This window comes from Conger conger, chromosome 2 (assembly GCF_963514075.1).
Source record: "Conger conger chromosome 2, fConCon1.1, whole genome shotgun sequence".
NCBI classification, from domain to species: Eukaryota; Metazoa; Chordata; class Actinopteri; order Anguilliformes; family Congridae; genus Conger; species Conger conger.
The window spans coordinates 47787200-47814243 of NC_083761.1; the positions used below are offsets into that span (position 1 = coordinate 47787200).

A 27044-nucleotide genomic window follows, 5' to 3' on the forward strand; every position below is an offset into this window, starting at 1 on the left:
TATGCTGATGACACGAAAGCTGCTTAACTGTACCTAGCCTGTCCCACTGTGAGACAACCTCATGGTGGTCCACTGTGTCACCCCCAGGTCTACTCAGTCAATTATGATGGAGGGGACCTGAAGGTGGTGCTGTCAGTGGCGGTGAACAGTCCTGAAAACATTGCAGTGGACTGGATCAATTTCAAGCTGTACGTGGTTGAGAGTTCAGTGGATCGAATTGACTTGTGTGACTTCAGCGGGGAGGACCGAGTCACCCTGATTGGAGAGAACCTCCTGAACCCCCATGGACTGGCACTGGATTCCACAGTTGGGTGAGTGACATGCACCATAACCCTAATATGGAGTGCTTGAAGCCTCAATACATTTCTCATTTTTACAGTTTTTTCTATATAACTTACACGCACTGAGCACTTTATTAGCTGTTTATTACTCTTTAAAATGTGTTGGCATGCATTGGCGTCAACACATTTCTGATGATATACAGTGAGATATGTAATGTTTCACATATTTTTTTTCTTGATTTGGCTCTGCCTCCCCAATTTTAGATTTGTAACCAAACAATTCACACGTGTTTAAACTGCACATTATCTGCTTTTATTAAAGATATTTTTATACATTTTAGTTTCACCATGTAGAAGCTGCAGCACATTTTATACATAGCCCCCCCATTTCAGGGCACCATAATGTCTGGGCCATAATAATGTTATCTAACATAAGATATTATGTTATATTTAGTACTTTTGTATATCCTTTGCATGCAATGACTGCTTGATGCCTGTGACCCAAAGACATCAGCAGGTGCTGAGTATCTTCTCTGGTGATGCTCTGTCAGGTCTGTACTGCAGCTGTGTAAAAACTAGAGAATGTGCACTTTAATCACATGTAACATTACAAACGTAAAATTGTGTAGTATGCACAAGGCTCATCATTGGCAAAAATGCCGATTGCCCCTAAAAAATCCCTGATAAAAAAAAAGTACGTTTTGGATGAAACCTATTTTCTCCTGGATTTTAGATTTTTCTATTGATGTTTCTCCACCTTTGAAATGTTTTTGGAATTAAATCTATTAAGGATATCGATCTCTACACCATTGCTGTTGTTGGTAAATCAGGGTATGCGGCTTTAATAGTGGGAATCATGGGGATTGTTTCTGTTTTAAGTGTTCTGATTGGTCTGTGTGTGTATGTGAGGCCGCTGGCCTGGGCGAGTGAGTGGAGTTTTTGGTTAAGTTGGGTGTTATATAATTAGCAGCTTCAACCCTGGAATCGAAAAGGAATAGTGGTTTGCTTCTCCCATTCCTCCCAACTATAGTTTGGAGATAGAAGCAGGAAAAATGTGCACCGTGAAAATAATACTAATTTTAGCCTGATTCATGTTGTCTGTGAAGTTCTAAAATGCATAGAAGTCGAGGTCCTCCCATGTTTGTTTTGTCACCGCACAAAAGATGGTTGCTAAAGCAATTGTATCGTAAAAAAGCTTATACAAATAGAACCGTTAGTTGTATTGCACTGTCAAAAATGATTGAATGGAAATAAATGTGCGGCTTAGGGGATTAAACACGATAGTAAACACGAAGTATTTTGTATTAGAATGATTTGGGTTCTTATGACAATGTTAGGCCTATTTCTTGTGTATGTCACTGCAAACGTCATTAAATGTGCCGTTCCATTAACAAAGCCTATGGTTAAAAGAAAGGACAATGTTTACAATTCAAATAAAAAATAAAAATTTAATTTAAATAAAAAAATTAAGTCTGGAAATGATGAGCCTTAAGTATGCATCCAAAGCATCGCTCTGGATAAAGCGTCTGCCAAATACCATTAATGCAAAGCAAGAGTCTTTGTCTCAAACATGGAGCTCACTCTGTGATACTTTATTTGCTTTTATTTCACAAAGAAATATATAGATTTTTTTAAACCAATTTTAAGGTACATTTAAAACAATGACAATCTGCAAATAAGTTACATATCGTCATCTGTCTGACTAATCTTGTAATTTAACTGTACTTCTTAACGCTGCGCTGTTCTTAAGTTATACCTTGACGTTTCAGCGTGTTTCCCGAAACGTTCTTAGCTAAGTATACCTTCTGTAAGTGGCACTTTCATAAGGTTGGTCTGGACCACTCTTAGCTACACCTTATCGAGTTGTCAGCTCACTCTGCTTGTAGCCACCACTGTTACGACTGCAAGCCTCTGAAATCAGTTTTCATGCAAGGAATACAATTGTACATTACAAAGGATGCATGTTACACTTTATTGAACATGTTGCTTAATTTCCTTTTTAATGACATTTATAAATGGAGGGTTTCGCAGTCTCTCTGTGGGCTGGAGGGATGTTTAACCGTTGTTTTGTTGGACACCGTAGTCCTAAAACTGGAAAAGAATGTTTCAGTATTCAGTGCCACCTCCGAACAATATCTCCATTTCATTTGCTGTGAAGCTGTGGGACTGCTTCTTTCTTTGTTTTTAGTTTTTTCCGCCATAGTTTATGTTGTTTTCGTGTAGGTACGTTTTGCTTGTTGGTGCGATTTTATTGAAAACGTCAGCTAATCAGTAAAAATAGTGACTTACACCAGTAATTTGATGGTGCTTTTGGCAAATCAAGCCTGATTGCAAAGTCATTTAAGGCACCATGACAAAGATATTAAAATAATGTACATAAAACATGACATGCCAAAGAAGGCACAGTGCTAGGTGGCATAGCGGGACGAGGTGTGATACCACAATCTGATATCCATCCATCCATCCATCCATCCATCCATTATCCTAACCCGCTTATCCTGAACAGGGTCGCAGGGGGGCTGGAGCCTATCCCAGCATACATTGGGCGAAAGGCAGGAATACACCCTGGACAGGTCCATCACAGGGCACACACACCATTCACTCACGCACTCATACCTACGGACAATTTAGACTCTCCAATCAGCCTAACCTGCATGTCTTTGGACTGTGGGAGGAAACCGGAGTACCCGGAGGAAACCCACACAAACACGGGCAGAACATGCAAACTCCACACAGACACAGAGAGGCCCCGGCCGACCGGGATTTGAACCCAGGACCTCCTTGCTGTGAGGCGGCAGTGCTACCCACTGCACCATCCGTGCCGCCAACAATCTGATATCTCAAACCGAAAATGGTATATACAGTTGGGTAATTTAGTTTCTAAGTGTTTAATTCAATTAATAAGTTAAGCAATATTTTTAAGTATTTCTGAAGTGTTTTATTAATAAAGAACACTACTTTCTCTCATAACCAAGTCAAACAGTCACTGCATGGAGTGAATAATCGATTCTGGAGTATTCGATGGGCCTAGTAACACCGCATGTAGAAGCTATGCCTTAAGTAACCTCCTAAGGAAACACACCTAGAAAAGTAAACAACTTTAGTAAGGTATACCTTTCTTGTCTTCATAAAATACTAAGAGACACCGTTATCGGGAAACGCGGCCCATGGATAAGGATACCTTTTGCTTTTGGTTGGATTTATTAGCATGCCCTGCTTAAGCTCAAAATATGGTAAATTGATGTGTGGTTGCATTACAGTTCAACCAGATACTTTTCCAGACATTAATTTTCACATTTTAGTTGTAGTTTGTAGTTCCAGGTAGACACAAATGGATTCTGAAATCCAATTAGTTTTAATGCTGAATGCTAATTATTCTTAGGTATAATAATCTAATCTAATAATGATAATCTTTTACTCATTGAACACCTTTTCAGGGAAGACCTATGTTCTGGACACAGAATGTAATGGATTATTCATTTAGGGGAGACCTGGTCTCTGGTTGCTAGTGACATGTGTCAAAACTATACTGCCTTATAACCCACAAGGCAGTGATTTATATTTGGAGTCTGTGGCGTCCACACATCGTCAGTTTGTCAAAAAATGCAAGGTGAAAAAACACTACTTGCATGGTGCTAAAACACTGATTTATTAATAACACTTGATTAAGTTTTCAAATTGTCCTGCCATTCACACATGAGACACCAGTTGCTATAATACATAAGTGAAAACCTCATTTTTAATTTTTAATAACCCATCATTCTTTTTGTACAAATGCAACTATGCTAAATCCTCATCTTTCAACACACCCCATGTTAGTTTGCGCCCTGGTCTCCCCTACTGAAATTAGAATTACTGTTTAGAAAGTGGATCTTCATATGGTAAATCTTTTGGTAGAAAGACCCAGTAGAATGATGAGAATGCCCTCCCTGCATCTCAGGTACATGTTCTTCACTGACAAGGGCTACAACAATGAAGACGTCAAGCTGGAGAGGGCCTTCATGGATGGTAGCAACCGGGTGGACTTGGTCAAGACCAGGCTTGGAGCTCCAACTGGCATCACCCTAGACATCATCACCCAGAGAGTGTACTGGGCTGACAGCCACTTTGATGTGGTGGAGACAGTCACCTACAATGGCCTTGAGAGGTACTGTGGGGAGAAACATGCCTGTAAATAATAGCAGTCCGACATTTTACAGGCAACTGTAGTGTTTTCAGTGAAATAATCCTAGCACACGTTTTTAGGACCATTTTTCTAGCCTTTACATGTTTAGCCTTCACTCATTTCTCCATAGTCTAGGGTCACATTTAAAGCATGCTGTATTCTGTCATATAGCAACAGTGACAGTGTTTTCAGTAAAATGACAGCGGTTCTAATCTTTCAGGAAAACAGTAATGCAGGGTGGTACTCAGGTTCCACACCCGTACGGCCTTTCTGTTTTTGAGAATCACATCTTCTTCACGGACTGGACTAAGATGGGTGTCGTGCAGGCCAACAGGTTCAATGGGAGCAACTCCAAATTCTTGTACCTCACCATAAGCCAGCCTGGTCACATTGTGGTCTCACATGGTGCCCTCCAACCCATTGGTGAGAAAAATCTGTATGATAAAACCCATACATTTTTCAGATATACAATTAAATATCTGTGTTCTATGATCCTTAATTCCAGTGTAGATACTGTTAACCTCCAGGTAAAGGTCCAGTCAGTAATTAATTGGCTAATAAAATGCTAATTTCTTACAAGCAAATAGACAAAATGCTACAGTATACAGTTATTCTCCAAATAAAAATAACGATAAAGATCATCATGAAAAGCCCTTCAAAAGGAAAAATAACACTGACACTACTTGCTTGTTCATCTTCCGTCTTCCACATTTCATTCTTATTCTTTGTCTTTCATATTACAATTTTTTTGTCCTTGTGCAGCTCAGCACCAGGGAAACAAATTCATTTCTCTCCCTCCCTTCTCTTCACAGTGAAGAACCCCTGTGGTCGACACAATGGGGGCTGCCATCACATCTGTGTGTTGAGCCATCGCACTGACAACGATGGGCTGGGCTTCCGCTGCAAGTGCCGCCTAGGCTACGATCTGCAGTCTGACCGCCACACCTGCTTGAGTGAGTCACAGGGTCATTGGGAAGGGGCCAGGGCGATAAGGGGCCACAGCTTTCTGCATGCCGACTCTTTAGAGCTGGGATCATCAACTCTGGCCCTCAAATCAAAATCCATCCCTGGTTTTATTTATTTTATTTTTTTTCCTGGGTAATCAGTAGATACTGATTGGCCAGGCTGTCTTCACACCTGACTCCCAGGTAAAGGGAGGGTGGAAAACTAGCAGCTCTTGGCCCTTGATGACCGTGAGTTGCTGATCTCTGCTTTAGATTCTGTAGAAAAGAAAGTTTGTGGGATTGGTCTGTGAAAATAATCAACAATGTGATCTTGTTCTAGTTATAATGCTTAAGAGCATGATAACTGAACCTACATGAAGATACGGAAAACTTTCTCCTCAGCAGCATTAGTCTGCATGCAAGTTTATTTTGTCATTTTCTAATCTTCTGTCCCCGGTTGGTGACCTGCTGCAAATGGGTATCATCTTTCGTTGCTAAATACTGGATGTCTGACTTTTTTGGGGTCTTTTTTTCTTGCCATCAGAGCTGACAGACTTCCTGTTGGTGGCAACACAGACAGCGGTGCGGGGAATCCCATTGAACCAGTCCTTGCAGGAAGATGTGATCCTCCCCCTTAGTGGTCTGATACAGACCTTCTCCTCCTCTGCTGTGGAGTACGACGGGAACGAAGAAACCATTTTCTTCAACGACAGGAGCAAGTCACTCATTTACAAGGCAGCCGTCAATGGCACAAGTGAGTTTGAGATCCGCATTCTGGACGGCATGGGATTGATTTTCAAGCCATGGACTCTTTTCATACTATATGTTCAAACCAGTTCAGGGATTTAACTCTTCCTTATATCAATTGAAGAGAATTGTGGGAATATATTAATCAAAGGAAAACTTCTCAACTTTCTTAAAAGTACAGAACAAGTTCCATGAATCTGAATTTAATTAAAATTAGTTCTCTTGTGAACTGTTGTGTCTTTGAACAAGAGTAAGCAGATTCCATATGTGTACATAAGTATCTGTCTATTGTTAAAGATCACTATTTAATTTAACAGAGAAGCCCCCCCACCCCCCATGAATTTGCTCCCATGAAGAGATTTATTTTAAAATAAATCATGCCCTCAGCGGTGAGTGTCTGTTGCGGTTGTGAAAGTGCAGTTTAACATTGTCATTTTCAGACCAGAAGATCCTGAGTGGCGACAGAATTGGACTGGTGGAAGCCATGGCTTATGACTGGACCTCCAAGGTTCTGTTCTGGACATCCTCCACCTTTCGGTCGCTTGTTGCCTTCAAGGTTCCGGACAAGTCTCGACGGGACATCGTGACAGGCCTGAAAAGCCCACGAGGCATTGCAGTGCATCCCAGTGCTGGGTGAGACATTGGTCGCTGCAGAAAGACATCATGCTCTTCTCCCTGACATTTCCCCTCACACTCACTCAAAACATCTTCAGCTTTCCAAATATGAGAAATTGTAATTTTATAACTTTAAGTAAGGGGTGAGATTTGGTACTTAAAAGGAAATGTGTCGTTTCACCTTGAGTTTTAATGCTGTAATGCTGTGTGCTCAGACATTTAAACAATGCTTTCATAAAAGTGGTTATGTAATTTTCTATGTCCCTGTTTTTCCTCAGCATTTCTAAGATGGAAAGGCTTACATTATTTGATTGATTAAGGCAGTGGTTCCCAAATTCGTTCCTGGAGTACCCCCATGTATGCTGGTTTTTGTTCCAACCCCAATTATTATTGAATAATTTTACTTTTCACCATATTTGACAAAATGTAGTTTAAGAGGGTAAGTCCTCCCTCTAAAGGAAAAGCACATACAGTAATTAAAATTAACAGCTTGTAAAAAATTCTTGGATTGCAGTTGTGGTTGGAAGTTGGAAGGACTGAGTTTGCGAACCACTGGATTAAGGCAATCTAAAGCGTTGGTTCCCATGGCATCCTATTTGATGTGTGAAATCCTGTGCCCCTGCAGATACCTTTTCTGGTCGGACTGGTACCGCCCTGCTGTGATCATGAGAGCCTTCTCGGATGGCACCAACGCAATTCCCCTTATCAATACCACTCTGGGCTGGCCCAATGGGCTTGCCATAGACTACATGTACGGTGAAAGGAACACGCATTGGTTTATGCACCAGACATTCTTATTGCTATTAGATATATATGTGCCTGTATGTGCCTGCATATGTTTTAGGCACATCTGTTGATTCGATATCAAAAGTGCTTTCATTCAGACCTAGGTCAAATAGATGAAAGTAGTCAAATACTTTTCTGTCCTGATGCAGTTGAGCCAACCAAGAGGATCAGAAGACGGGCTTTGCCCTTTTTGGGAGTATTTCATAGGTTCCAATACATCAGGCAGTAAACTCAGTAAAGCGTAGACAAGTATTTGAAACCAAGTACTTGAATGGTGGCTGCGCATGTGAAAATCATTCTGAACTGGAAGGTTTAATTAACTTCCATGCTCAGGCTTTCTCTGGTATGGCTCCATCCTCAAGGTTGGACAGGGTCTACTGGGTGGATGCCCTTCTGGATAAAATTGAACACGTTGACCTGAGTGGCCTGGATAGGCGGACCTTCCCCAACATCGGTCAGATCACTCATCCCTTCTCTCTCACCGTCCACGCAGGTAGGGGCACCCACCTCTGTAAATCAGCAGGTAATTTCAGTCTGTTTTCCTCTCTGTCGTTCTCTTTGCGCTTAGTGACAGTGTTTGTGTTGCATCCCCCTCAGATCACCTTTTTGTGTCAGACTGGAGGACGAACGGGGTGTTCAGCCTACGGAAAAGGGATGGGGGAGGTATCACCCCCATCCGGAAGGGCATTTATGGCATTATGAACATAAAGGCCTACACCGCGTCGATTCACAGCAGTGAGTAGACAAGGGGAATCATTGCTTCACGAACTGAACCTTACATTTCATTGCACATTAAGGGTGGCTTTACATGATGACGGTGCCTGCCGAAAACGGCACGCTTTTGTTGCGTTTGGACACTGGCGTTTTGGAGGGCTGAAAACATTTACTTTTGATAACGGGTTCCAGAGTGGAATTATTTGATAACGCCGTCCCAACCTTTTCCGTGTAAATCGGTAAGGCGCAATTCTTGTGATAACGGTGGGAGGAGTGAGGGGAGGAGATGGGTGATGACATGAAACTGTGACGACACGGACCCTACTGAACCTGTAGTGTAGTGGTTAAGGTAAATGACTGGGACATGCAAGGTTGGTGGTTCTAATCCCGGTGTAGCCACAATAAGATCCGCACAGCTGCTGGACCCTTAAGCAAGGCCCTTAACCCTGCATTGCTCCAGGGGAGGATTGTCTCCTGCTTAGTCTAATCAACTGTACATCGCTCTGGATAAGAGCATCTGTCAAATGGCAAAAATGTAATGTATTGTAATGTAATGTAATTCTGTGGTGTTGAGTTGCAAAGCTACACCACAGAAACCATTGTCGTCTAAACAGGGCCTCAGATTCGGTACCTCCCTGGAGTCGCTTGAGCTGTGATGTGCCCTATGTCTATCAAATACTTCTTGAATTAAAAAAAACAAATACCACTTGGATTAGAAAAAGTTATTCTGTCCTATATTCCTATTTCCTCTTTTTCTGACAAAGATAAAGAGACAAATGTTGAGTTCAAGTATTTCTCCTGCACAGCTTTTCACAGCAAATGCAACTTCCCAGTCACCAATGGCCGCTGCAGTCACTTCTGTTTCCCAACACCCTCGTCCAATCATGTGTGCGGCTGTCCCTATGGCATGAAGCTGCAGGAGAATCACCGTGACTGTGTGAAGGATGACTCGGTGCCACCACCGGACACCAGCTGTGGGGACTACTCTTTCCCCTGCGATGAAGGACGCTGTGTCCCCAACTCCTACCGCTGTGATGGCAAACAAGACTGCGTAGACAACAAAGATGAAAAAAACTGCACCGATACAGGTACTGCGTGTGTCTGTATCAGTGTGAGCCTGTCTACACTCAGTGAGCACTTTATTAGGTATTTATTAGACTTTTTTTTTGACTTCTTGGTTCTGCTGAAGGTTATCCACTTAGAGGTTTTGTCACGTGTGTTCAGAGATGCTCTTCTGCATACCACTGTTATTAGTTAATGTGTCGCTCTGGATAAGAGCGTCTGCCAAATGCCAATAATGTAATGTGTGGTTATTTGCATTACTGTCACCTTCCTGTCGGCTTTGACCAGTCTGGCCCTTCTCCACTGACCTCTCTCATTAACAAAGCGTTTTTACCTTGTTAGGTATTTGCATTAACAAGCTGGTGTACAGGTCTATATAATAAAGTGCTCAGTGAGTGTATGAGTGTGTGTCTGTAGATGTGTGTATGTGTGTAGAACTGTGTGTCCTGTGTGTTTGTTCATTGAAGACAAACCACACCTGTGTTACCCCTTTTTCATCATTCAGGATGAGCATCAGGAGGCCAGTCCTGTACATATAGTGATGCTTATACAATACTCAGATCTACATATATGAAACACAAAAACAAGCTGTGAAATACGTTTCCTTTTTTTTATTTTTTATATATTCCCGCCACCACCCCCCCTCCCCCCCCCCTCTTGGGAGGTCAACTTTATTTTTAATAATACAAAAACAAACATATATACATTGGTAAATTTCAGAGAGAGAGAGAGGGGGAGGGAGAGGGAGAGGGAGAGAGCGAAGGAAGAAAACAGTATGAAGCCTTTGAGGGGAGGGTAAAACAAAACAGACAGAGTCACTAAAAATAACAATAAATGGAAAAAAAGAAAAGAAATAAAGAATAATAATAAAAAGAATGATAAAGTGTGGAAAGAGTGACTTGTGTATACAAGACCAACGGGCAGATAGACAGGAAGATGAATAGACAAACAGACAGGTGGACAAGTGGGTGGTTGTTGATTGGAGCCTTGAATGGATAGTATGGAAAAAGGGAGAGAAGAGGAGAAAAAGTAATAGTAATAAAAGTAACAATGGGGAAAAAATTAAATAAATTAAAAATGGATGGGTTGGATTAGGATATGGCATTGCATGGGTAGTGTTTCTAGAGTATGTGAGTATATGTTGGTTAGGTTGGGTGTTGGGGGGTTAGTCCACAGGCAAATTGAATGATTTTATGGAAGGACCCCAAATGTTTGCCATGTGTGAGCTTTGGCGCTGGTGTGAAATTAGTTCCATGGATATGTGTTCTTTGAGTAGATTAGACCAATGTGTTATGTTTATTTTGTGTCTTGTTTTCCAGTTTAAGAGGATGGTTTTCTTGGCGATAGCTAGGGCAATAAGTATAGGTTTGGTATTTTGATTTGGTGGGTTGATTGTTGAGAGGTCTCCTAGTAGACAGAGGGATGGACAGAGTGGAATGCTATAGCTCATAATGAGAGATATTTGGTTGATGACTTGTTTCCAGAAATGGTGAGTTGGTGGGCAGAGCCAGGTCGAGTGGAAGTAATTATCTGGGGTATTCAAAGAGCAGTGAGTGCAAGTGTCTGAGTCCACAAATCCCATTTTAAACATCTTTTGGTGAGTGATATGAGCTCTGTGAATGACCTTGTGTTGTATTAGTTGCAGGTTAGTATTGGTGGTCATCGTGAAGGTGTTCCTACAGATTTGAGTCCAGAAGTCTGAATTGTAGCTGAGTGATAAGTCTTGAGTTTTGAGTTTCTGTAAGGTAGAAAGTTTGATCCGGGGCGTTTTATTTTTCCAATAGAATTTAGTTGTGATGGTGTTTAATGAACTAAACCATTTTGTGGTGGGCTAGGTTGGAATCATTCTGAAGAGGTAGTTAATTTTTGGTAGTATGGTCATTTTTACAGTCGTTATTCTGCCAATTAGAGATAGAGGTAAGTTTGTCCAACGGTTTAAATCATCTTCAATTGTATTTATTAACGGAATGAAATTAAGGAGGAACAACTCTGACAGCTTGGTGGAAATATTTATACCCAGATATTTGATATTGCTAGTGGAGGTGAGGGGTGAGTCCTGAGATGTAGCATTCCAGTCGGCACTATTTATGGGTAAAATGGTTGATTTTGTCCAATTTATAGCATAGTCAGATATTTGAGAGAATGAATTAATGAGACTGATGACCTCATGCAGGGAGTTTGATGGGTCTTGTAGGTAGAGTAATATGTTGTCTGCGTAAAGGCAGATTTTGTGGTGTGTAGAGGGGGTATGGATTCCCTTTATTTTATTGTTTTGACGCATTGCAGCAGCTAGTGGTTCAATAAACAAGGCGAATTAAGCTGGTGAGAGTGGGCATCCTTGCCTGGTCCCTCTGTGCAGTGTGAAACTCTGTGATGTTAGTCCGTTAGTAGAAACTGTGGCCATTGGTGAATTATATAATATTTTTATCCAGTGAATAAACGATTCTCCAAAGCCAAATTTGTTGAGTGTTTTAAACAGGAATGTCCAATTTACTCTGTCAAATGCCTTTTCTGCATCTAGTGAAGCGATTATTGTTTTAGTTTTGTTTTGATTTGATGTATGAATTAAATTGAAAAGTCTACGCATATTGTTTGAAGAGTGTCTTCCTTTCATTAATCCGGTTTGATCTGGATGGATTAGTGATGGGGTAACCATTTCAATTCGGGTGGCTAGTGCTTTACAGATAATTTTGAGATCGGTGTTGATGAGCGATAGGGGGTGGTAGCTGGAACATAGGGTTGGGTCTTTATCAGGCTTCAGTAATACTGAGAGGAGGGCTGTGTTCATGTGCGGTATTTTTGAGTTTTAGTTTCATGTCAACTGTCATTCTGAAGAAGAGTGGTGAGTGTGTTGTGTTCCAGAAGCTGGGAAACCATCAGGTCCTGGTGCTTTATTGTTAGGCATCTGGTTAATTGCTTTATAGAATTCATCCAGTGTTAGGGGTGCATCTAGTTCAATTGCTAGTTTTTCGTTAAGACAAGGTAGGTCTACGTGGTTAAGAAAGGAGTGGGTATCTACTAAATTTGGTTTGTGATCCGAGGTATATCATTTGTTGTAAAATTCCCGGAATGTATTGTTAATCTCAGTGGGTGTGTACCCTGCTGAGTTCTTTATGACTGAGATGAGAGATTTGTCTTTGTTCCGCTTGAGTTGGTTTGCCAGATATTTACTTGATTTGTTATTGTGTTCAAAATTGTCATGTCTAAGTCTTTGTATTAGGAACTGGGTCTTTTTGTTTATGATAATGTTTAGTTGAGAAGTGGTTGCCGCTAGTTCGTTCTGTATTTCTTCTGTGGGATTACAAGCATACATGCCATTCAATTCTTTGAGTTTGTGTTCTAAATTGTTTTCAAGTTCAAGTTCTTTTTTTTTCTTATATGAAGAGTATGAAATTATTTTTCCTCGCAGCACTACTTTGGCAGTTTCCCAGAGTATTGAGGGTGGAAATATGTTTCCTTTTTTGATAATGCTTTATTTTACAGGCCATTAATTACCGAGTATTTTCTGGGTAAATACTAGCTACTGTATGTGTGCAATTATTATGTAACTATTGACTTATTCAACAAAATAGTCAGTAGTGCCATGAAATAAACTTAAATACTATGAAAACATGTTTCACAGCCCATTTCATAATACCTCTGAAATCAAAATAGTTACCTGATATTTACACATACAGTAGTGTGCAAATATTTGGGCACCCCTGGTCAAAAAGCCTTTTAGATACCAAACCTCTATTCAAGTTCAATGTCTGGACTGACCGTTGAACATTAGCCTACAGAATTTCTTGATATTTGGTGGAATCCATTCTTCCTTCCACTCGCACAATATTTCCTGTGCCCTCAGCTGCCACACAACCCCAAAGCATAATGGATTCTTCTCTTCAAAGGCTTCCCTTTTTTCTCCAAACATACCTTCTTTGGTGGTGGCCAAAAAGTAAAATTTTTTAGTAAAAAGTTTTTTCAGTCCAAAGCACATTGTTCCAAAAGGCTTCAGGCTTCTCGATGTTTTCTTTTGCATACTTCAGACACCTAATTTTCTGACCAGGTCTCAGGCCATTCTATCCGAAATCATTCTTGGCTTTCTAGACGTTGCCTTGACTTCAACTGTTCCATTTATCTTCCATTTTCTAATAATGTTTCTGAAACATAGGTAGTTTGAAACATTGAGAAAGTTTTTGTAGCCTTCTCCTTCTTGGTGGAAATCAACCATCTTTATTCTGAAATCCTTGGACAACTGTTTAGAGCACAGGTGTCAAACTCCAGTCCTGGAGGGCCGTAGTGTCTGCTGGTTTTTGGGGTGTTCTGGGTTGGTTAAAGACGTTGATTGGTTAAAGTATCCACATGCCTTGTTCTCAAGGCCTTAATTGGCCTTAATTGGCAGCTGATTGAAAGGAAACCACAAAAACCTGTGCAGTTGGATACTTTAGAAGGCATGGAGTTACTTCAGAATAAAAACTTGGAATTATACCCACCTGACTCATTGAAGCCCTGACGAGTAAATCACCTGGGTCTGGGCCTTAGTAATTATCGTTTTAAAAAGTAACAAATAACAATTCAAAAGGGTTCCCAAACTTTTGCACAGGGCCCTTTTCCTTTTTTTAAATAATTTATAAACACTAAAAAATGAAAATAGCAAACTCTGTTTAACTCTGGCGGCACGGATGGTGCAGTGGGTAGCACTGCCGCCTCACAGCAAGGAGGTCCTGGGTTCGAATCCCCGTCGGCCGGGGCCTCTCTGTGCGGAGTTTGCATGTTCTCCCCGTGTCTGCGTGGGTTTCCTCCGGGTACTCCGGTTTCCTCCCACAGTCCAAAGACATGCACGTTAGGCTGATTGGAGAGTCTAAATTGCCCGTAGGTATGAGTGTGTGAGTGAATGGTGTGTGTGCCCTGCGATGGACTGGCGACCTGTCCAGGGTGTATTCCTGCCTTTCGCCCAATGTATGCTGGGATAGGCTCCAGCCCCCCTGCGACCCTGATCAGGATAAGCGGGTTCAGATAATGGATGGATGGATGGATGGTGTCCCAAATCTTTGCTTCCCACTGTAAGTAGCTAGCATTTACCCAGTAAATACTAGGTAATCAACGTCCTGGAAAATACACCTTACGCCTCGTCCTCTTGACAGGGATGACCTGCTCCCCTTACGCATTCTCCTGCGGAAACAAACACTGCATCCCGTCCTCATGGCGCTGCGATGGCCAGGATGACTGCGGAGATGGGACAGACGAGGACCACTGTCCCACCCGGCCTCCGACCACCTGCGGCTCGTCACACTTCTCCTGCGCCAACGGCAACTGTGTCCCCAGCGCCTGGGTGTGTGATGCGGACAACGACTGTGGAGACGGGTCCGATGAGAGGAACTGCGGTGAGTGTGGAGACACCAGGACAGGCAGGATCTCTCGGAGAATGTTCTGCATTTCTGCTTTAGCTGTAAGAGGACTAAGTCCATTAATTACTTTAAACATGAAAATTGAGCTTTCATGCAGAAACGCAGACAATTAAGTGGACAGGGATTTCTTATTGTCGGACCCATACAGACCGGGCAAGTGTGTTTTCTATTATTGAGTGACTGACATACCTTGTTAAAACGCGCAGTACATATAACTTTGATGGTACGTACAAAGATACAGAAAGCTGTACCAAGATGGCAGAGGAAACTGCTATTCCGAGTCGGCATACACTTTAAGTCCATGCTAGCAAGGAGAAAACAAACAATTCATAAAACAGTGGAGATTGCAGTAAAAAAATGACAGCTTTTCAGGTAAAATTTCATAACGACATATACAATGCTTATTTTTATGAAAAGATGGCAGTTTTTTTCTGGTAGCCCACAGTTAGCTCAGTTAACAAATAAAATTGGAAATATTTGCTAGCCATTGAGTTTGCTGTTACTAACCTTAGCTAGCTAGCTTGTTTGCTTGGTTGCTTAATCGGTCTTATTTCTGTAATAATTTAATATCATTTCAGCTAACCCTTATCTTCAATAGTTCGCTAATTTAGATTCCACTTTACCTGGGTAGCTATAGCTTTCTCAGTTAAACTGGGCAACAATAGTTTAGTAGGTTAGGCAGTAGGCAAATACCTAGGCTAGCTAATGTTAGTTAACTCTGCATGTTGAAAAAAACTCAAATGCTGTTATTGTACCGATAAGTATTACGTGCATTTTATATTGAATGTTACAACTGATTGGTCAGAATCTTACAATGCAGTGCAGGTTCTGATTTGATCAAATCACTAGGTGACATGAGACTGTGAAAAAGCAGAGTGGGATTTTATTCTCAGTAGGACACCATTGTTTGAGGTGCTTACCCCGTTTCAGTAAATCTGCAGTTAAACTCGTGGAATATATAAACAAATAAAAAATCTAGGCTACAATATGTATCAATCCCCCTAATCCATTGGCCTCCCTAAACCTTCAAATCATTCTCATTTTTATCAAGCCAGCCGAAATCCAAAATATAGAAAATTTATATTGTTCTTTCCTTCTATGTTTCTCTGTCAGGTTCGTCCATCACCACTTGCGTCCCAGGGTACTTCCTGTGTCCAGATCACCGCTGCATTGACAACTCCTATGTCTGTGATGGAGACCAGGACTGCTTTGACGGATCGGATGAGAAGGACTGTGGTGAGAAATGATGTCTGTGTGCTGTCTTCCCATCTGTATCCGATGTGTCAATTGTTTGTGCTGCATGTCCCCTATTACAAGGAGTGTCTCAGTCTGTGTATATTATTTATCCTTTCACCATAGGACTATATTTGCTCAGGCTGTTTAATGCTGCTTTTGCTCTCAGAGTTTTCCTGTGGCTATTATGAGTTTGCCTGCGCAAGTGGAGACCAGTGTGTTAGCCAGACGTACCGGTGTGATGGTGTCTTCGACTGCAGAGACCACTCAGATGAGAGAGGATGCCGTGAGTATACTCAGTTTGGCTGGGTGGTTATTAGGGGGCCAATGTGATACAAATGTCTGTCCCTCAGCTTGAGTGACAAGTATTCACATGCATCAGCTTAAAGCCAAGTAAACCTAAACATTTGTTCATGTTCAGGTTTACTTGGATTTTTGTTAACTTCATTATTTGTGCCATCCCATACAAGGCACTGAGCTTTTTTTGGTATCACCCAGGCAGGTGAACCTTCAGTGTAGCATAATACATTTTATGTGTGTGCATAATTAAGAATGTCCATGAATCCGTTTGAGATGCTGACACCTGTGTGGTCTTGCAGCCACACGTGGTCCAGGTCTGTGCCATGACGATGAGTTCCAGTGCCAGGTGGATGGAGTCTGCCTGCCGGGCACGTGGGAGTGCGACGGGCACCCAGACTGCCAGGATGGTTCAGACGAGCACAACGGCTGCCCGCCCATCACCTGTCGCCCTAACTACTTCCAGTGCGATAATAAAAAGTGCATATACCAGTCCTGGGTGTGCGACGGAGAAAACGACTGCCAGGATATGAGCGATGAGAGAGGGTGTCCCACACCCCCCTTTAGCTGCCCCGCTGGCCAGTGGCTCTGCCCCACTGACCAGGTGTGCATCGCCCTAGGTCAACTGTGCAATGGCGAACAGGATTGCCCCGACGGGGCGGATGAGTCCCCACTCTGCAGTGAGTATGACAGGAACAACCCCTGGGCTTTTTCTCATGTTCAGAAATGCCGCATGAGCGACTTCCTCTGCCATGGCAACTTCTCAGCTTTATCTGTTTATCTGTACCCTCTCTGCTTTCTACCTTTCTGAATAAAGCAAAACTCATGAAAGGAGGGGAGACTGTCTGCTTTCCTTCTGAAACAAGAGAGGAAAAAGAAATGGAGAACCTTGTCTGAAAGTCCTCAGACAGCATTGGAAATACTGTTTTCCTGTGCTAGACTACCCCCAGAAATGCTCCCTTTTGGATTCAGGACATAATCTAATCAGATCAAATCTCTTGCTGTCACAGCTCATTTCCCAGCTTTAATAAGCTGAAGGGGATGTTTGGGGAGATTTGTTCCACGTTATCTCTCTTTCAACAGACGAGGATGACTGTGCCGTGAACAACGGGGGCTGCAGCGGGGGCTGTGTTCAGGGGCCATTTGGGGCCCAGTGCACCTGCCAGCCAGGCTTTCAGCTCCTCAATGACTCCAAAACCTGCGACGACATCAATGAGTGCCTGATTCCTGGCACATGCAGCCAGACGTGCTTCAACGAGCGTGGCTCTTTCCGCTGCTACTGCGAGGATGGCTACCAGCTCGAGCCCAATGGTCGTGTCTGCAAGGCCTCTGGTATTCATTTATTACATTAGTTTGATACAAGCACAGTAACACTTTGACTCATTGTTAAAAATGTGTGATATTCTGTCCATAGTATTCACAGCCAAGGTAAGGGTATTCGAGCGCAACAATTTAAGTTAGTTTTTCATTTTGCTGTTATGCATCTCAACTAAATTTTCCAAAAATGTCTTGATGTCACTCAATTGTGATTAGTAAAATAGTAGTTTATGATCATCTCTCAGAAACAGATACAGTAGTTGCATGGTAGACCACACAGTGATGTCTCCAGTGAGTGAGTTGGCCACAACCTACATAAGAATAATGTGGTTGCAGACCCCAAGGATCCCATACTGCTGATCACCAAGCGCAGTCAGATCATATCCAACAACATCAGGCAGAGGCCCACCATTATCAAGCCTGTGGTCAGTGGCTCCAACATCGTCACTGTGGACTTTGACAGGGTGACCAATCGCATCTACTGGGCTGACGCATCCCAAAAAAAGATTTGGAGTGCCTTGCAGAATGGCACAGACAGAAAAGAGGTATAGTTCGTACATACTTGCTGTAATTTGATATTAGGATACCAAGGTATATTACGCAAAAACTAATTAACATTATGGAAAAGAGAGTTTGATAATTAATGCAATGTAATGTAACATTTCCAATATTTTTATTAGGTAGTAAATTTGCAGTGTGAAAGTTGATGGTAAAATGACATAGATGGCAGTGTATTGTCAATAGGACTTGTGATAAATTATGAGTATGACCTCCCTGTGTTGATGTTCAGGTGTTCTCCACTGGAATGACAGTGCCAGAGAGCCTGGCTGTGGACTGGGTGGGCCGGAACCTCTACTGGACAGACTCTGTGATGGAGAACATTGAGGTGGCCACTCTGGATGGCCGCTTCCGGAAGATACTCTTGTCCAAGAACATCACTAGCCCTCGTGGACTTGCCCTGGACCCACGCAACTTGTAGGCCTGCATTATGTTCTAAAAGAATGAAAAGATTGACTTACATTTGCATTTAGTAACATAACCCTTGTGGTTTAAAGTTCAAATAGAAAGTGCAGATGGTCAAATACAAATTGTAGATGTGTAGGTATTTGCTAAAGTGCTGATTTTATTTTCATGCATTTGTTGAACCAAACAATTAATTCAATGTAAACTTAAATTTCGCAAAATAAATACTGCAAAAATGTTAAATTAATGCATTCTTTATCTGATTTGTGATAGCACCAATTTGATGTTCTGGACGGACTGGGGCCAGAATCCAAGAATTGAGAAGGCCAGCATGGATGGCTCATTACGGCGAGCCATAGTGACAAAAAAGGTGTACTGGCCCAACGGGCTGACCATTGACTATCCCACCCGCCGGCTCTACTTTGCAGATGCCTATTTAGACTACATCGACTATTGCGACTATAACGGCAACAATCGATTCCAGGTCTTTGCCAGTGATCTGGTGAGTTTGTGACAATGTCATTCAGAAAGTATACTCTAACCATCAAGAAAAGCAGATGTTAATTTTTAACTCCATGGCTCTCTGTGCAGTTGCTACAGCACCCTCATGGCATGACCATCTTTGAGGACTATGTGTACTGGACAGAGCGGTACTCCAGTAGAGTCATCCGGGCTAACAAATGGCATGGAGGCAACGTGACCACCCTGATGATTAATATCTACCAGCCCATGGGCATTGTGTTGAATCATCCCGTCAAACAGCCTCCTGGTAAGGACTGAATGGACACACCACACATGGAGGAGAAGGATACAAAATTGTATGACCTTTCATGTCCTCTAGTTGAGCAACCTTTGTTTTTGGTTTAAAACATTTTGGGGTTAGCATGCTGGACACTGGCTCATTGAATACATTTTGTTTTTAGTGAACTTGTTAGCCTCTCAAAGAACAAATAATGTGACCTTTGTTCAAACAGCGGTCAGCCCCTGCCTGAGCAGCCCATGCAGTCAACTGTGCCTGCTGTCGTCAAGGAGGCCTATGTATTTCTCCTGTGCCTGTCAATCTGGCTGGCATCTGACATCCGACAGCCGCACGTGCACAAAAGGTAGGACCTGGCGTCGGTGCCTCTGTTGATCCAGATAACACCTGCCTGTCTGAGTGAAGACGTTAACCGCCACTCTTTATTTGCTTCAGACGACAGCCCCTTCTTGATGGTTGTCAGGGGGACGACAATTTTGGGCATCCCGCTTGACCCCAATGACACGTCCACCAATGCTATGACCCCGGTGTCGGGAATCAGCCAGGGCCGTGACATTGACTTTGATGACAAGGAACAGTTTATTTACTGGGTCCAGGGCTCGGTGAGTGTCAAATAGGTTGAGGGCATGTAGAGTGGGGGCGACATGGCTCAGGCAGTAAGAGCAGTCGTCTGGCAGTCGGAGGGTTGCCGGTTGCGGGTCGCGGGTTGCCCGGGCTGTGTTGAAGTGTCCCTGAGCAAGACACCCCCAAAATGCTCCTGACGAGCTGGTCGGGGCCTTGCATGGCAGCCAATCGCCGTCGGTGTGAGTGTGTGTATGAATGGGTGAATGGAGAAGCATCAATTGTACAGCGCTTTGGATAAAGGCGCTATATAAATGCCTGCCATTTACCATTTAGAGTGCAGATGGCTTCAGAACTGTTCTAATTCACCTTGTAGAAGTGACACTGAGTTCTCATTTTTAACCATGAATGGCACCACAGAAACAATGGGGTCAGGAACTCATGCAAACCTTTGGTGTTCTGAAGTCTTATCTTGTTGTAAGCACAATACCTCTTTATTCTTAACTTTGGTTGATAGTTCCATATGAATCTAAGAATACTCTGCTGTAACATCCAGCTATGACCAGCTTGAAATTACCAGCGACCAGCTGTTTCAAAACATAGCTTGAGCTCGTCAAACCATGCTGAGCATGGAGCTGGTCTGAACTGCTCAACCAACTACCAGCTGTTTCAAAACCCAGGAGGGAATGTGACAAATCCCATAATGAATGATACTTGCTGACATATTTGACTACAAATTGGATCCTGTTAGACCGATAGCAACACCAATATAGATGGCATGTCTAATCACCGATGTGTGATTGCTGGTGAAGAATGGTTTTCTTCTTCTCAACAGGGGTCTATTTTCAGAGTGAAGACTGATGGAAGCAATCGAACTCAGTTTGCTCCAACAGCTATCCTTGGCTCTCCCTCTGGGTTGGCCTTTGATTGGATAACGCGAGTGATGTATTACACAAATCCCATCAATCAGGCCATTGAGGTAAAAATGATGCTTCTTTGTGCATAGTGAGGGTATTTATTATACTGTATCATTCAGTGAAAAGTGACATTATATTCTCAAATGAACTAAGTTATTATTGTTGAAGGACGACATTTACCCGGTCATTTTACTGCGCTTAACTGAATAGATAATTTACTGTGTAGGTCATCCGAGTGGATGGGAGTCAGCATTACAGGAAGACCCTCATCACAAACAATGGGAAGCCAGAAGGGGTGGGGCAGCCCATTGGAATAGCTCTTGATCCAGCCAGAGGGTATAAAAGTACACTCTGATCATCTGTTTATGCACTTAGATTGGATACAGCATTCTTCATTCATGACCTGTTAACATGCAAACCTTAGATACACAATTAATAAATGAGTGGTGTGGTCGATGTGGCGTGGTAATGTTTCTTGATAATGCTTGATGATACTAACCATCTACATATATTGCAGGAAGTTATTTTGGACAGACAGGGGAACAGATGCTGGGGTCCCGCCCAAGGTGGCAAGTGCAGACATGGATGGGAGTAATTTGAAGGTCCTGTACACTGGCCATCTGGGCCACATAGAGTACATCACAGCTGACATTGCTATGAGCAAGCTGTACTGGAGTGTCACCAGCTCTGGACTGGTAGGTAGCCCACTGTAAAATCCAGCTATGCCAGCTTGACTGGCTTGAAAATTGACCTGGTCAAGCTGGCCATATGCTGGGTATGAGCTGGTCCACCAGCTAGTGCTGGTAGCTTGTCTGAATTGCTTTTTTTAATCAGTATATACACCAAATCTAGTGGTAGGTACACACCAGATGAATTGAAAAAGCACACTATAACCTAATTATGACCATTCTGTTGACCATTCTGACAGCCACAAACCAGGTGTTGTTTACCTGGAGAACCACAGATTGATAATTGTGTCACAATTGTGGAATCATTATGCTATAACTTCAAATGCTTGTTGACAGTTCTATTTCAATTATCACTCCATGGCAAAGCAGCAATGAAAAACTGTTACATGCAAGCTGATGCACTTCAATCACCTTGCAACAATGTTGCATAGCAACCACCTGGCACTATCTGGAGCAGCTGTTTAACTATTTTCTTGGAATGTTAAAAATTTTTCTTGTAATTAAATTACATTGTTAATGAAAAACACTTTTAATTGGATGGTGTCTATAAAATCTATATCTTCATATGTGGTAACCGTTTTATAAATGCAATAACTCACTCCAGGGTGTGGTATATTGTAATTTTATCACAGCTTCGGGGCTTGCAACCCTCCACTGCACCCTGCACTGACATTATACCACTACCTGTCCTGAGTTATTACTCAATTATAGAGTGATGTTGTATGGAGGAGGCCACAAGAAAACATTATTTTTTGACAGATTGAGTGTGGGACCATGGATGGGGTGAGCCGTCTGACCATTGTGAGTGGCCTGTCACACCCCTGGGGCATCACCGTTCACCAGAACTACCTCTACTACACTGACCTGGACTACGAGGTCATCGAAAGGGTGGACAAAGCAGACGGGGCCAACATGGTGGTGATGAGGAGTGGCATGACTGGGCTTGGGGCCCTCAAGGTCCATGCAAGAGACAGTGAGTGTAGCCCTTGGCACTGTCAACTGCCCATGCAGTCACTTCATTGATCACATTGATCAAATTACAGTACAGACAGGTGTAAAGGGCGCTATAAATCTGCCCCATACCAGAATTTCATACAATTGCAGTGAGTAATGTAATTTAAACTGCAAACTCTCATAATGGCTTTCAATGAATGGCCATTTTGTTGCTATTTATTGGACAATATGAAATTAGAGTTTTGATTGTCCTGCTTGTTTTGAACAGAGCTGGCCCTTGGGTTTTGGTGACCCTAAATAATAGAGTGGCACTAAACAAGAATGTTGTTATGGTCCCCAAGCCATCCAACATAAATAACACCCACCCACCACTTAATAGCTGAATTGTATGGCTCAGGGATGATTGTGGCCCCTAAATGACTCCATAGCCAGTCGTGATTTTGAAGGTCAGGCGTTGACAGAGGGTGTTCTGTTTTGTCTGTGCACAGACTCTGCAGGGACCACCAATGCCTGCAGCACCAACAATGGGGGCTGCCCTCACCTATGCCTGCCCAAGTCTGGTGGACAGAAAGCGTGTGCCTGCACCACAGGCTTTGTGCCATCCAGCGACGGGTCCCGCTGCGATCAGTATGACTCCTTCGCCATGGTGTCCACCTCTAAGCTCATTCGCGGGTTCCACATCAACAGCTCTGATCACTCTGATGCCATGGTGCCAGTGAGCGGCTGTAAGTATTACAAGCTATATACATAACAAAGTGGATTTCTGTCGACCAGCACACCTGTGCTGATATTTACCATAACATATGACTTTGGGTGTGATATTGTTTTTATACAACTCCTTTATGCAATAGTTTTACATTGCCAGGCACCACTATCAACAATAGTAAAGAACATTAACAGCAGACTTACAAACAATAGAAATGGGATTAGTGGGCCCAGTAACATATTGCCAGTCCAAATATTCTTCTATTATCACTGGATGGTAGAGAAGTGTGGACTTTGAACTGTAGCTAGCTAATTAAATTCAATTAAATTTTATTTGTCTTGTGCTTTTCATAGCCCATTCTCTGCAGGCCAATAGGTTGAGATGGTAATAGTTGAGATATTAAACTATTTGGTAAAGTAGACCATCTCACTTCACAAGACTCACAAACTTTTCAGAAATGTGTTGGAGACTGAAAAATCATAACAAAAGTTGTGTAGTGTGAGCTTGGCTAAAGCCAACAAATACTGCAAATCGAAGACACATGCTATTTCGCATGATTGTAGCTGAAACCACATTTTTCCTTAGATCCACCTGTGGGACCCCCAGTGACCATCATTTGCATAAATCCATTTCCACAATTTTCTCAAAATTTGTACCAATTGTACCCTATCTATTCCAATTACCCATGCTAACTACTTAGGAGACACCGTCTACAAGCTCATCCCTCAGCGGCCCGGTGTTGGTCATTGGTATTTATGAAAATTAGCCCCCCTGGGGTTCCCACATGTTGGATCTTAGGAAAAATACAATTCTCTGGTTCTGAGAAATGGCATGCTTCTTCTTAATTTTCAGTATATGGCCAAAAAATAAAGCTTAGGGAAACTATTATTTGTGGAACAGGCCCCTAGATATGATATGAAGATATGACATCCAAATCAACATATAAACAACTTGTGCCATAACTGATTAGAAACCAGGAATACCGTAACATACAACAGCTTTACCATAACTGCGTTTGACTCACTGCAGCTTCTTCAGCGAAGATTGACAAGCTGGATCTGCACATTCCTTCTGGCTTCCTGTATTGGAGTGATAACAGCTCCTACACCTACTACAGAGGAATCTCCAGGGCAAAGACCGATGGCTCACGCTATTCACACATTGTCACCTCTGGCATTGGGACAGGAGGGATTCAAGGCATTGCGGTAGACTGGATTGCAGGTTAGATTCATGCTCTTACTTCATGTTTTATTTGTTTGAGGTAACACTTCATTCTAAGGGCACATGAATTTACATTGTCTAATGTAGTTGTTAACATGCATTAAAATTTACAGAGCACTTTATTAGGTATTTCTTATTTTTTAGACTTCTCCTGCTGTAGCCTATCCACTTAGAGTTATGATGCGCTGTATGTTCAGAGATGCTCTTCTGTATACCACTGTTGTAATATGTAATTATTTCTGTTGCTGTCACCTTCCTGTCAGCTTTGACCAGTCTGGTCATTCTCTCAAGTTTTGTCTGCAGAACTGTTGCTCACTGGATTTTTTGCACCATTCTTTGCGAACTCTAGAGACTAATGTGCATGAGTTTCTGAGATACTCAAACCACCTTGTTTGCCACCAACAATCATTCCACAGTCAAAGTCACTTCAATCATATTTTTCCCCATTCTGATGGTTTATGTGAACATTAACTGAAGCTCCTGACCCGTATCTACACGATTGTATGCATTGCACTGCTACCACACAATTGGCTGATTAGATAATCACATGAATAAGTAGGTGTAATAAAGTAAAAATGTTCCTAATAAAGTTCTTGGTGAGTGTAAATTTATCAAGCATGAAACTTTTCATTACTGTTTGTGTTAATTACTAACATATTACCAACATTAATATGTATACCTTAGCAAACTATAGGATACACTTGTAATTTGTTAACCATGAACAAATACATTAACCAATATGAATTGCCAGTGTATTAACTAATGTGGTTGTTAACATGAATAAGCAAGGCTATAGTGATGACCTTCTCAGTTACTTAGTTACATTAATTAATGCCAATTTGTATCTCGATCATTGGGTTTAATCACCTCTACTGTCAGTTTGATGCAGTCAATACAAGATATGCCGGTCAGGATCGGTTTTTCAATTCATCATGCAGTCACCTTGAAGGAGAAATTCTAAGGATGAAACAAGTTTTCAGAAATAAGGATGAATTTTGCATTAAAAATCATCCCCAGTTCCAAATCATTCAGCACCTCATTTGTCTTCCTCTGACAGTTATTTTGTGGTTAGAGAAATCTGTGTCACATCAATAGTTTTTAAATTGATCACCAGACCTCAGCTCTCATAGGAACTCACTGCCTCCCTGTGGTGAAATTGCATGGGCTGACAGATCTATTTAACAAGTGAAAGCTACTGTTTTTCCTTTGATATAGTGATGTATCCCATAGCTGACAATTCCTGACTATTTATATGCTGACTGTGGTCAGTAGCCTGTAGAGAGAAGCTCATAGTGATTGTCTATAGCATTGCCCAAGAAGGGAGGTTTACAGTCAGTAGGGTTTCTCTTGCCAAATTGGTCTGTATTGTGATCGATAGCTAGTCGTAGATATGTATGGATATTGATTTGGAGAATGGAAAGCCTTGACAGCTGGCAGCACATATGGAGATGGACAAACATAGGGTCATCTTTGCTCTCTTGAATTGATTTTAGGTATGTGATGAATGCAGACCTGGGTGAAATACATAATTATTTTAGATTCAAATACTCTTCTGTGCTCGATTGATCTTGCCTGGTGCAATTGAGCAAACCAAGAGGACCAGAGGGGGGGTTTTCAGTTTTTGAGAGTAAGTTCCAAATCACCAGACAAGCTTAGTAGTGTATAAAAGCATTTGAATCCAAAACCATTTGAATTTGACCCAGGTCTGGATGAACGTGATTGGCAGGTCTGGATAAACGTGATTGGGCATAGGGGATAAATAATCTGTTCTGTTTTTAACCTGTGACAGGAAATCTGTACTTCACAAATGCCTTCACAACCCAGACATACTTGGAGGTCCTGCGCCTTAACACCAGTCTGAGGCTGGTCCTGCTGAAGACCAGCACAGACCGGCCCCGGGACCTGGCAGTGAGCCCCAAACTGCGATACCTGTTCTGGACCGACGGCGGGCAGACACCCAAGATCGAACGTGCCCAGCTGGACGGCCGCAACCGTACGGTGCTAGCCTCTGAGAGCCTGGCCTCACCACGTGGGCTAACGGTGGACTACACCAACGACTTCCTGTACTGGACTGATGACACCCTGGACATGATCTCTTGCATGGCAGCGGATGGTAGCCAGAGACAGATTGTGCGCTATGGCAGCCGATACCCTGCACCCTACGGGGTCTCTATTTTCGGGAACTATATGGTCTGGGTGGACCGTAAACTGGAGAAAATCTTCCAGGCTAGCAAGCTTCCAGGAAACACGGACACAGCGGAGGTAATCCGGGACAATTTGGCGGGACTGGCCGATATTGCGGTTTTTGACTCCCACGTCCAGCCGGTGGGCGCCCAGCAGGTGGGCTTCAACCCCTGTATGGAGGACAATGGGCGCTGCTCTCAGCTGTGCTTTGCCCTGCCGGAGAATCAAGTGCCCAAGTGCAGCTGTGCCCATGGCTCAATTCTCAGCAACGGAGTGTCCTGCGGGTTCGGCGTAGACGAGTACCTGATTTTCACCACCGACTACACCCTCAACAGCGCCCGCCTGGACCCTGAAGACCACAGTGTGCCCTTCCCGGAAGTCTCGCTCGGCTACACCTTGAATGCCCTGGACTTTGACTTTCGGGACAAGAGGGTCTACTTCGCCCGCTCTTCTGGCGTGGGCAGGAGCAGTATCGGCTACATCAGCACCACCTCTGCCTCCAGCCCACCTGTCTTCATTGCCTCCAGTGAGATACTGCTCGCCT

At 42.7% G+C, this 27044-nt stretch overlaps 1 protein-coding gene across 1 annotated transcript in view; it reads left to right on the forward strand.

Moving 5' to 3' along the window:
• Positions 1-27044, forward strand: part of lrp2b (low density lipoprotein receptor-related protein 2b) — a 73849-nt gene that overhangs the window by 11697 nt on the left and 35108 nt on the right. The window contains exons 12-39 of the mRNA XM_061230442.1: positions 88-311; positions 4222-4428; positions 4667-4869; positions 5259-5399; positions 5935-6144; positions 6578-6770; positions 7378-7503; positions 7901-8031; positions 8136-8273; positions 9059-9340; positions 14438-14677; positions 15815-15937; positions 16104-16220; positions 16534-16911; positions 17315-17563; positions 17885-18093; positions 18339-18523; positions 18785-19013; positions 19103-19280; positions 19486-19614; positions 19704-19870; positions 20665-20808; positions 20973-21082; positions 21264-21441; positions 22195-22408; positions 22878-23114; positions 24125-24316; positions 26106-27026. Coding sequence (XP_061086426.1) covers positions 88-311; positions 4222-4428; positions 4667-4869; positions 5259-5399; positions 5935-6144; positions 6578-6770; positions 7378-7503; positions 7901-8031; positions 8136-8273; positions 9059-9340; positions 14438-14677; positions 15815-15937; positions 16104-16220; positions 16534-16911; positions 17315-17563; positions 17885-18093; positions 18339-18523; positions 18785-19013; positions 19103-19280; positions 19486-19614; positions 19704-19870; positions 20665-20808; positions 20973-21082; positions 21264-21441; positions 22195-22408; positions 22878-23114; positions 24125-24316; positions 26106-27026 — 6055 coding nt within the window. The remainder of the gene's footprint in view (positions 1-87; positions 312-4221; positions 4429-4666; positions 4870-5258; positions 5400-5934; positions 6145-6577; positions 6771-7377; positions 7504-7900; positions 8032-8135; positions 8274-9058; positions 9341-14437; positions 14678-15814; positions 15938-16103; positions 16221-16533; positions 16912-17314; positions 17564-17884; positions 18094-18338; positions 18524-18784; positions 19014-19102; positions 19281-19485; positions 19615-19703; positions 19871-20664; positions 20809-20972; positions 21083-21263; positions 21442-22194; positions 22409-22877; positions 23115-24124; positions 24317-26105; positions 27027-27044) is intronic.